The 12,215-nt window shown below is 39.7% G+C and overlaps 1 protein-coding gene across 1 annotated transcript; it reads right to left on the reverse strand.

Annotated features, from left to right (window-relative positions):
* Nucleotides 1–7,179: 7,179 nt before the first annotated feature.
* On the reverse strand, nucleotides 7,180–7,587 carry LOC141674404 (uncharacterized). The gene has a single exon (XM_074481112.1). The coding sequence runs from the start codon at nucleotides 7,585–7,587 to the stop codon at nucleotides 7,180–7,182; it is 408 nt and encodes a 135-aa protein (XP_074337213.1).
* Nucleotides 7,588–12,215: the final 4,628 nt, after the last annotated feature.

Raw genomic sequence — 12,215 nt, forward strand, 5'->3', positions numbered from 1 at the left:
TAAACTTCTATCTCTTTTGTGGATGCTTGGTAGTAGGGTATTCGTACAACTAAAGTTGGCGTTTACTAGTTTCGTGTTATCTGATTATTGTCATCACTATTACATGCTAAGGTTAAGAACAAAAAGGCTATTTAATGAAGTTAGGATCCCATGTTCGTCATATATATTAATTCAACCATTCTTGTTCTCTTAGTTATAACTGTTAGTTTAAATCTTAGTTATAAACAATCTCAACTTGTTATTTGTCTTAGCATTGGATAATAACCATACCATCGTTGCATAAGTGCATAAATTGAAGTTAACCTAAACTAGTCTCTGTGGGAACGAATCTGATTTATATCTTATACTACTTGCGAACGCGTATACTTGCGTGTAATTTTAGCACGTATTTTCGCCCTAACACGTTTCTCCTCACTCGTAACTCGGATTTAGGCGAACGACATATCAAAATGAAGCTCGTAACATGAACTATCTAAAAATGGAAAAGGACATAATCTTACAGTGAGTTCACAGATCCTAAATATAAGCACAAAAATAGTCTAAGGTAAATCGGGCATTACAATGGCTATGTTGACGCGATTACCAAATTTTACAATCCAAACAATCACCAATCCTCACCAAATCATCAACCAACATTACCAAAAACAAGATATAACCTAAAACTACCAATTCAAGTCAAAACCTTTCAAAATCATAACTCATTACAAGTACTAACATAGATCCGTCAACAACCACCTCTTAAACCATCAAAACTAACTAAACATACATGGATTTTACTACACATACATAGATATTAGTATATAACACTAATACATCGATAACCTCATAAAAAACTCAAAGTCAAGGTTAGGTTTCTAGAGATTATACCTTCCTTGGAGTGTAATAAGTTACTAGGGAGCCTTAGGGAGCCTTGATCTAACCTTCTAATACCTTGATCTTGCAAAAGAATTCAAGAACACAAAGTTAAAGTTTAAAATCACTATTCACTCAAAAATTTAGAGAATTGATTAGCCATGAAATCCTTAAATTCAAGAGCTTGGATTCATGGTATAACTAAGTTTATAATTATGGAATTCAACCAAACCAACCTAGGAATTTATTCTTGCTTGGATGATGAACTTTGGAAATTTCTCCTTGCTTTTTTGAAGAAAAACCTTGAGCAAGAGAAGAAGAATGAAGGAGAATTCTTCTTTGATTTGTCTTGGTGATTTGTGTGGTGTTTAGCTTGGTTACTTGTTAACTTTAGTATTAATCATGGTTCAAATGCTTGGCCACAAATCAATCTTGCACAAATATCTACTAACCATGCTTACATCACCTTCCTATGTCATCAACTTGCCACATGTCAATTCTCTATGGATTGATGACCTCATCTTGTGTTAATTCCTTGATTAGTGCTTAATTGTTTGGCTAATGGTCGCTTATCTGTTTTACGGTTCGCTTAACTCTCGTTCTCGTTAATCGTTTGAAGGATCATATCCGGGATCTTAATACTTGGGCTTCCCTAAACCTTTCTTAATATTTTATATTGTTTAAATGATCCTCTCTTATAATCCTTGAATTGAAATCCTTTTCATCATGTTACCTTATACTTAATCCTGTCGGTATCTGGTGGATTTTCGGGAAAATTAAAGTGTCTGAATTCAAATTCTGACGATCTTTACATACCCTCATATACATTATGGAGTGCTAATATGATCTCAGAATATCCATTAAAGAACCCCTATATAGGGTGGTCTGACAATTTTTATTGATCAGCAATATCAGCAAAAGTTACTATTCATCAGGGTTCCAAAAATTGGGGTTATTACAATATTGCTGCCAGTGAAGCAGCCAAGAAGGCTGTTTCGATGCGAAAATTTATAACGGGACTTGGCATGGTTCCATCGATTGCAGATCCAGGTGATCTCTATGGCAGATGTAAATATACATGGTGCTGGATAGACCCAATCTGAGATTCTACATGCCTATTGTGTCATCAGTAATTCTCACAGTGATAATGATGTAATGGTCCTTCAACTTGAAATCATTATATTTCTATACGATAATTAATATACTTTGATTACATCAAAAGTTGCCTTTGACCATGTTGCGGAATAATAACCTGAGTACTTTAGTATTTAATGCTAGGGTTGCTGAGCTTCGAGCTTCAATGGTTACTCTTGCGTTCGGGACTATCGGTCCCTGCAAGATGCCTATGTATCTCTGTGTTGTAGAGAATCAAGCCAAAAACATAGTTCTGGGTTGAGGGGTAGAGCCCTTTATATAGAGGTAAGTCTAGGGTTAGACTTCTGTTGGGAGACTTGGTGGACAAGTCTCCAACTTAGATGGTGATTAGGAGTCCTATTGAGGAAGAAGTTCCAGAACCTTCTGTGTAGGACTTTGAGTCCGTTTAGAACACATGTCTCTGCTCTTCCAGCCGTATTGGGCCTAGTCCGTGAACAGCTTGTGTTTGTCGACCTTGACGACGTCAGCTAATGGGCCTCGTATACATGGGTCGTCTTGAGTCTGCTATGAATTCGGACTAGACAGGTCTGTATTGGACTTTTAGAAAAGAAGCCCAGGTGTTATTAATGCGACCTTTAATGCCTCTTTAGGATGTGTTTTCCATCCATATCATTTGCCCCCCAACTTCCGTGAATACTGCTCGAGTTTTGTGGAAGTTATAATGGTCTATTCGCGACTCGGGGTACTTTTTGCCCTTCTCGGGTATCGGCCTTTCATGGGTATCGGCCCTTCATGGGTATCACCGCGTTATCGTAAAGTGTGGAGCGACCTACACATTTACAACGGCTTATTAGTGTGAGCATACACACTTAAGGCCCTCGTAGGGGCTATTTGAATGGTGTTCAACACTAAACGGTCCTAATCGGGACTATAAAGCGAGGGTTTGTCACCCATTAACCTTCATCAAGGTTAATTATAGGGTGAAAGCTGCTAATTGGCCCTAATCGGGGCTAATTGGCCCTAATTGGGGCTAATCGACCCTAATCGGGGTTAATTTTCATGTAAAAGTTGCTAATTAGGCTTAAAAGAGCCTAATTTTAAGCTATAATGCACTAATTGGCCTTAATCGAGGCTAATCTACCCTAATCTGGGTTAATTAAGACTAATCAGTATGCATAAGACACTAATTATCCTTAATTCACACTAATTATAAGAGTGAATGGGTTAAACGGCCCTAATCTGGGCTAATTTCATCATACAAATCACTAATTATCCCTTATTTGGGTTAATTACGCTTAATAGATACTAACCGGCCATAATCTGGGCTTAATTTCACTAACCGGCCATAATCTGGGCTTAATCTTAAAATCCTGAAAATTTAAAAAAAAAATAAAAATTCTGATTTTTTTCATTTTTTCGAAATTTTTTCAAAATTTTCGAATGGGGGGCATCAGGGTTGAGTAGAACCTCCCGGGGCAGGAGGCTCTGCTCGGCCTCATGCCCCCAATTGTGGGCTACTCGGCCACTTTGGAGGAGACCCTCTTGGTCGGCCACCTCCTGGTCGGCCACCTCCTGGTCGGCCACTTTTTGGTTGGCCTGGAGGTGGTTGCCCAGGGATTCCTGCCCCTCACTTTTTTTTTGAACTTCTCACCGAGAGTTCTAGGTTTCTACATACCTTACCATGCTCTTGTCGTCCTTGATTGTCCATGGAATTAATTTCAAGGTTGCCTTTGAGTTCCTCAGGGCTCTGCTATGGTTGTTCCAGCGAACGTTCTGTACTCATCCTGGTGGATGTTTTGTACTCGTTCTTGCTGAACGCTCTGCGTTCCCCTGAACTTTCCCTTATAGGAAGTCTTGTACTCCATTAAATTTGTCTAAACTTCTCTTGTAGGACGTTACGCACTCCAACCAACTCGTTCTCGTAGACGTTCTAGTCTTCACGAAACTTGGTTTTGTTGGGAGTTATCCTTTTCAAGAAATCTCCAAAGGACATCTCAAGGAGGCCTCTGGAGCAACTTTTAAAGGCCTCAAGGCTCTACTACAAGAGCTTTTAGTGAGTAAAAAGTCCTTAACTTTTTGGCTGGTAGGCCAAGGCCACTACGGAGGTAAGTTGTGGCTGTCATGGCTCTAATACGGAGGCTCCTGGTAGGCCAAAAGGCCTCAACATGTTGGCTGGTTGGTCGGGGCTTCCTCGCACGTAAGTTGTGGTCGTCATGGATAAGACACAGAGGCTCCTGGTAGGCCAAAAGGCCTCAACATATTGCCTGGTCGGCCGGAGCTTCCCCGCATGGAAGTTGTGGCTGTCATGGCTTTGATACGAAGGCTCCTGGTAGGCCAAAAGGCCTCCATTTGTTGCCTGGTCGGCCAGAGCTTCCCCGCATGGAAGTTGTGGCCGTCATAGCTTTGATACGAAGGCTCCTGGTAGGCCAAAAGGCCTCCATTTGTTGCCTGGTCGGCCGGAGCTTCCCCCAATGGAAGTTGTAGCCGTCATGGCTCTGATACGGAGGCTCCTGAGAGTGGTCTAATTTTTACCAGTTTTGCTAATCATGGTGATTAATATAATCGTTCCTTAATTAAGGCTAATGACTTGTATTTAGTTTCAGCCAGGCTTTTTTCGAAAGACTGATACGAAAAGCGGTTTCCTGCATCTCTTTTCTCGTTTATTATGTCCTTTTAATCGTACTTACTCACCATTCCCGGTGTTCTTTCAATGAGGTACCTGCTAGTGCAAACCAGGCAGACTTACGACCTGATGTAGCAGGTGACCTTTTTCCTATAAAAGAAGATGAGAAATGCTCATTTTCATTTACACCTTCATTTCTCAACTTCTCAAATTCTCTCAAGCTCTTAACTTTCTTCAAGCTCTCCAAGAATGTCAGGTGGACAAGGCCCTGTCAAGTCCTCTTTCTCCGAGAAGGAAGCTATGCATAAGAGGGCTACTCTTCGCTCACTCCAAGGTATAGCTCTTGTCTCCCCCTTCTCAATTAATCATTGTTCAAACAGTTTGAAGAGTATGTTGGATGAGAGGGTGGATGAGTACCCTAGTATCGTCCATTTCGATACATTTCATCACCGAAGTATGCTTCGTGAGAAGGACGTCGAGGTGATTAAGTCGACTTACTCTTGGCCCGACTGCTTGAGGGTTCGTGGAGCTAAGCCAAGTTAGAGGGCTTGTAATCTTTGCCACCAAAGGCTGTTTCTGTTCAAGGCGGCCCTTAATTCCTGGCTAAGGTCCTCCATGCACCCCTTCATTCTGAGGCTTCTAGCCGAACTCAAGATCCATCCATGCTAGCTCTACCCTAACGGGTGGTCTTTCATCATTCTATTCATAGTGAGATGCCATGACTTAAGCATCCCCTTGAGTGTGACAATGTTCCATAGTATCTTCATGATGAAGGCTTCTCCTATGACTCGACATGGCTGGGTAGTGATTCAACACCGAGCCCACGTTCCTCAAATGGTGAACATCAGTTCCCTCAATGATTCAAACCACAATTGGAACAAGAAGTTTTTGGTCGTTGAATGGAAGGATGGAGACTGGGGGCATACTTTAGACATGACTTTAGTAACCCAGTTGATTGTTCCCACTTCATTCTCAACCTTTCTGAAGCCGAACTTCATGCCCGAGACCTTCTTATTGACGACGACGGGAGGACCCCTTATTGGGAGTTCATGACAGAAGTCAAGCTTGTCGAGGCTGGCCTTAGCTGCCTCTCTATAGAGGGTATTTATCCTTATTTTCCCTTACTTTGTGCAAGTTTATTCTTACATCTATTTCTTTTCTTCTTATTTCAGCTGCTAAGGCTCTTGACGCCAAAGCCAAGCCGAGCGATGTTGTTACAGGCAGGATGGCCAGAGATGCCATCAAGAAGGCCAACCATATTCCTAAGGTCCCTACCTTCCTCGAGGCGTCAGGATCTGGCCTTAAGAGGACCAAGGATTTTGACGGGAGTGCCATGACCCTTTTCGAGCCTGGATGGGGTATTTCTTCCAACAACTCCATTCTCGGCAACCCGGCTCTTGCTCTCGAGTGGTCAAAAAACTGCATTACTCCTCCCGACCTCTTATTCGTCTCTTCTGGTGAGAAACTCCTCGAGGCTGAGATACTGGGAGCTCAAGCCCTCTATCAGGTATGTTTCTCCTTGTGTAAATTTTTGGTTAAGTTCTCTTTTTCTTAGAACTTGGAAAATATTATAGGGATCACTCCTTGGGGGCTCGGCCCTTTATACTCAAACTCGTATTTTCTTTGTCAGGCTAATGCTTATTTTGCGGCATCCTCTACTCAAGATATTAAAATGAGAAGTGACTATAATGCATTGCAGGCTTCCATGAAGCAGATGACTATCTCCTCGGGGGAGTGGGAGTCTAGGGCTCATGAGGTGGAGGGCAAGCTCGCCATCATGGAGAAGAAATATGCTAGCTCGGAGGAGAAGAGTAAGAAGGAATGGAAAGACCTCGAGGCTGCTTATCACAGATCCACTAGGTGCACCACAATGATGGACGAGCACCATGATGAGATGCGCCCTGTTAACCTGGAAATAGGTTGGAATAGGGGAATCAAAGACGCTCAAGGCGTATGGCCGGATGTGGTTGATCCAAGCCTTCTATCTTGCCCCTGGAAGCTGCCTATTATAGACCTATCTTGGCAACCTTTCGGATCTGTGCCCTCGACTCCTCGCATGAGGCCCCAGTCGAGCTCCAGTCACTCGGGTTCCGGTTCCGGCTCTAAAGGCAAATCCCCCTCGGGTAGCCCCAAGTCCAGGGCAGCCCTTCGAGGGAAGATGAGGGAGCTGATTCCAGGGAGCAGTGGTTCTTCTTCTGAGGAAGGGTCGGACGGCAAGGGGGAGGATTCCTCTGATGAGTGAATGATGTGGCCTTGCATGGCTTTGAGTGCCGTATGTGGCTTTAATTTTTAGATCTTGTTTATTTGAACATTTTTGGTTTTTAACCTATCGGTCCTTCAGGACTTTGACTTATGATCCTTCGGGATCTTTATTTATGCACATTATTTGATTTCATTTCATGCTTGTCTTTTATTTTCGGTATTTGGTCCTTCGGGACTTGCATTCTTTAGATGCTCGTACTTAAATAAATTGGTAGACAAGATGATAGAAATAAACTTGCATAAATAGACAATATCTGTAAGAAACGGGTTCAACCCTTACATAAGATGGTTTCGTCGACCTTATTTAAAAACTTAATACTAAGTACTAGGAACATGTAGTGAATGTCCTAAACATAATAAGCCTTCAGGTTTGAAGCATGCCAAGTACGAGGCACTTCATCACCATTCAGGATCTCTAACTTGTAGGATCCTCGTCCTGTTATCTTCCTGACCTTATAAGGTCCTTCCCAGTTAGGGGCTAGCTTTCCTCTCTCCCCTACACCTGATGCCTCAATCTTCCCTAGAACCAAATCTCCTTGTTGAAAGAACCTTTCTTTAACCCGTCTATTATAGTGGAGGGAGGCTCTTCGTTGATGCTCTGCATTGCGGGCATTGGCCTCATCCCTGAACTCATCAATGAGATCGAGGGCGAGCCTCAGGACTTCTTCGTTGGTCTCTGGCTCGTAAGCTTCGATCCTAGGCGATCCATGAGTGATCTCAAGGGGCACCACTGCCTCGGCTCCATAAGCCAGCATGAATGGGGTAGCTTCAGTTGTCACTTTACAGGGGGTATGATATGCCCATAGTATAGGTAGCAACTCATCCACCCAAGTATTTCTCGAGCGTTCCACCCTCTTCTTAATTCATCAAGGATGATTCTGTTAGCAACTTCCGCTTGCCCGTTTTCCTGAGGATGTGCAACCGAGGTGAAGCGAAGTTTCTATGCTGTTATCGTCGCAGTACTCTCTGAACTCTGCATTATCAAATTGTTTCCCATTATCCGTGACAAGGATGCGTGGTGTAACGACTGGAAATTTCGCGACGTAATTAAGTAAATAAAATATAATTTCTGCGGTATGATTATAAATTATGTGACTAAATGATGGTTAATTATCTTTATTGTATAATAGTATCTGGGAGCATAGATAGATGCATTCCAATTTAAAGAGTCAGTTTAGGGGTTAAGCTATGTTGTCGGGCCGTCAGGTAGAACGTAACCCGTCTTAAAAAGGGATTAAAGTGTTTAAATGTGAAATATGTGTTGTTATGTGAAAAGGAATGTTTAAGTGAGAATTATGTCCTAGTGATGTGTCGATTAGTAAAGATAATTGATTGTGAAGCGTAAATGAAACGCTCAGCGTTGGGCCGTCAGGCAGAACGTGACCCAATACGCGAAAAGAGGAATAATAATAAAAAGGAGAAATTGTTGGGTCAATTATGAGTTGTGATGTGTGCATATATATGTGCTTATTTTCATGTATGCATGATTACGTAATCTATTGATTTTAAATGGATATAAGGGATGTATTCGGATTAAAATAAGTTTTATTGACCCTTTGTACATTTTTATAAAATTATTCGAGAATGGTCAAGGCATGAAATTTGTTTTGTTATCTTCAAAATAGTCGTAGAAACTTTCTAAAAATGATAGACGGATTTATTTCGTGATCGTTGCATTTTAAAATGATTTTAAAGAGTTAAAATGCTATTGTCAGCATAATCTTGTAAAATTCGTATTTAATTAACCGTTCGCTCAAAAATTATTCTGAAAATATGGTTGGAAAGATAATTTTGAGATCCATGCTCTAAAATTTTTATTCATTCCATTCTCATCTTTTCTGAGAGAGCTATTTCTTGAATAAATCCATTTTTAGATTGAAATAAGAGAAAAGAGAAAAAAAATTTAAAAGTATGGTACAATGACCATACTACTCTTCCAAGATAATATATATCCCCTTCCCTCCCCCTTTTCTTTCTCTTCACCTGTTACAATCGGTATTTTCGTGTAATATTATTTGTGGATTTGGTATAATATTAAAGTCAAATGAAAATATATTCAATGATTGTACGCTAGTATGAGTGAAAATTTCTGCATTATAAATTTGCTTTGTGTAGTACGTGATTTTTCAAAGCAAGAGTTTATTTAATTTCTTTATTTTTGATTTATAAGGAATATTCTAAGCCTTGGAAAAATTTTCTTTTAAAAGGTATTTTGTTCACAAATTTTGAAAATGATTTTATAAAGTCTCTAAAAATCCAAGTTTTTTTATGGTATAAATTTTATAATTTTTGAACTTGTATTTTATTTTATAAAAATAAATCATTATAAATTCTAATTGTCATATTTAGCAAATTACAAGAAAGCCCTTGCATGCAAACCACCCTCTCATTCTTTTCAAGGACAAAGAGGATAATTCCAACCCCACTAACTCTTATTTCTCTAGCCAATTTCCTTCTTTACCCTTGCATGCAAAATGAAAGTATAAGTGGAGGGATAGACTTGTCAATTCTCCCTTCCACTCACATTTTGTCAAATCAAATACCATAAAAACAAGCAAAGACATGATCATTTTCACTCATCACCCACACCTCACTCTCTCCTCCCTCCCCTTCTCCCTCACTCTCGGCCCTCCCTCTCTCACTCTCGGATTTAGCCGAGAACCAACCCCCCTCCCCATTTTTCTTTATTTCTCCACCAAGCTTCTACTCTTTATACAAGTAAATGTTATCTCCCATACCATGATCATTCATATTTCGAAGAGTTTTGAGTAGAAAGTTTAAGTTTAAGGGTTGCATGTAAAGGTTTTAGTGAAACTCAAAATACAATCTTGATTCTTATGGATTTAAGGTTGTTTTTGAGAGGATTACAATGAATGGATAAGTGCCAAGTCATGAGAAGGAAACTCTTGATGATTTAATAGCCATTTCCATCCATTTCATTCGGCCATGACCATATGGGAGCCGAATGAATGGTCCTTGAAATCAATCTTGTTGTTTTGATAAATTTTTGCATGTTTATGTGATAATGACTTGAATTTGGTGGTGATAATTTGATAAAACTCCTTGCATGCTAAGTGATTATCTAGGTATACCTTATGCTAGGCTTGCATGTCAATTTTAAGATGGAATATATGTAGAAAATGTGTGGTTTTGGTTTGAAAAACCCGAAGGCATGCATGCATGAGGATTTCTCTTAGAATGTTGTAAGATTTTGATCATTTGGAAAGATTTTGTTAGTGAGCCTTAATTTCAGTAGGTATAATGTTTTAATATTGATTTATGCTTCTTGTTGCATGGTAATAATTCGTGATTATCTTTTATAAAAATGCATACCATGTTGTTTCAAAAGCATGAAGATTTGTGATTTGTGAAGTGTAGATTCTCTTGTTTTGCCATAATTGTACCTTAGGTAAGGATGATCTCACCCAAGGTTATTTTGAGAATAAGGGAGTTAGTTCAGTAGATTACCATGTATAAGTCTTGGTTTAAGTATTGAGTTGTTATTTGAGTCTGTCAAGTCAAAACCTTGGAGAAATGAGAGTTATAGTTTCTGCAGAAAATCAGTTTAGTAGCCTGAGGTTTAGAGTGAGTTTTGACCATGTCATTGGTGTGCACTTTGATGCCCAAGCCACCAGAAGTTATTATTGGGAGTATATAAAAGGTTTTAGGAGTTGGTTGGAGGTTTGCATGTCATTTGGTTAGGTGCACAAGTAGAATAACAAAATCTGTCCAGCAGGGGACAGTTTTGTTGCAACTTAGAAATAGGAAGATTTGACCATGTCATGGGTAGGCCCTCATTAGGCCCAATTGGGCCTTAGTTAGAGGGAGTGTCAGAGAAGTTTTTCCAACCATAGTTCATAGGATATGAGTTAGAACCATGTGTCACAAGTTAATTCAAGTCAGGGCATTTTCTGCCCAGAAAAACAGGGGAACCATGGACTTTTAGCTTAGGCCCAAGAAGGTCCACGCCAGGCCCTTGAGCCACATCAAGTTTGTGAGATGCCCTTAGGTCAGGAGAGTCTTTTGTAAAAGTTTTGAAGGAAAACTTGTAGTTTAAGAGTGCCTAATGCACTCAAGAAACTATAGTTGTCATTCTGAAATTTGCACAAGTGAGCACTTTCACTTATCACCTAGTTTTAGAACACTTAAGAGTAAGTATTAGGTCGACCACCATAGTTGCAAGATGGTATAAGGTCAGTAGAGAAAAAGGCACAAGTGCGGGTCAATAGATTTTGGATAATTTAGGAAAGGCACATCGAGTTAGGTAGCCAAAATTTGAAGACTTTGTCTAGTTTAGCGACCAAGTGACTTAAGTGGTGAGTCGAGATCATCCAAGCCTAGTGTTGCATTATGGTATATATGGTGTTATTTGGTGTTAATATATGATATGTGAATATGTGGCTATGTGTGTGCAATTGTAATTTAAAGTGAATATAAATTAAGTGTGTATAGGCCTAAGTGCCATCCGTGTTTAATTTCAAGTTATAAATAGGTTAAGTTGGTAAGAATATATTATAATGAGGATTATTATTATTTATGTAGGATCTCGTGATGAGGGAAAACTTGCCATACAAGTCGAGTGAAGCTCCAGTTGCTCCTACCAGTCAGACCAGACCAGCCTATCTCAAGGCAAGTGATTCAACTTGACCTTCGTATTTACTATAAATAGTTCATATATATCGATGCAATCATCCTGAGTCATTTTGATATGTTTAAATCAAGCGTATCTCTCGCTTATCTTTGAATTATATAGAAATGCCATGAACCCTCGAGTATGTATTGCAAGTCGTTCAAAAGTCTTTTCATGATAATTAAATGCCATGATAAAATAAAGAGTTGTTATATTACTTGATTGATCCTCTTGATTAACATGCTGATGATTCCTGAGTATTGATATCTCATCCTGATACTTGAACCCCTATAGAACCTTACCTTGAACTTTGATAGTCAGAAACTTACCAACCTGATTCCTCATTGATTGATACCCTCTTTTCTATCCTAAGCTTGACAATTCTGATATATCCTGAGCTAAAGATCATTTCTTCATACCTTAACACCCTTAGTATTCATGAAGCTTACATTCTTGATGATCCAGCACTTGAACCTTGATGAGAAACCATTGCTTTAAGCCCAATTTGGCACTTCCTTTCATGATATCCAATAGCCTCACTAAATTCCCTGGTCTAAACTTTGATACATGAAAACCATTCAGTTACCCTCACAGAGTTTAGTTTTGTGATTCATGGCTCTGAGAGTTAGCACCAATTCCCCGTGTTTCGAGTTGATCTATAATCCTTTGATAAAGTTGTTTACTGTAAAAAGAGATTTTGTCATAATTCGGCATCAGTTTTTGAAATAAATAAAATATGGGTTTTCAGTCCCA

Source organism: Apium graveolens, chromosome 7 (assembly GCF_009905375.1).
Source record: "Apium graveolens cultivar Ventura chromosome 7, ASM990537v1, whole genome shotgun sequence".
Taxonomy (NCBI): domain Eukaryota; kingdom Viridiplantae; phylum Streptophyta; class Magnoliopsida; order Apiales; family Apiaceae; genus Apium; species Apium graveolens.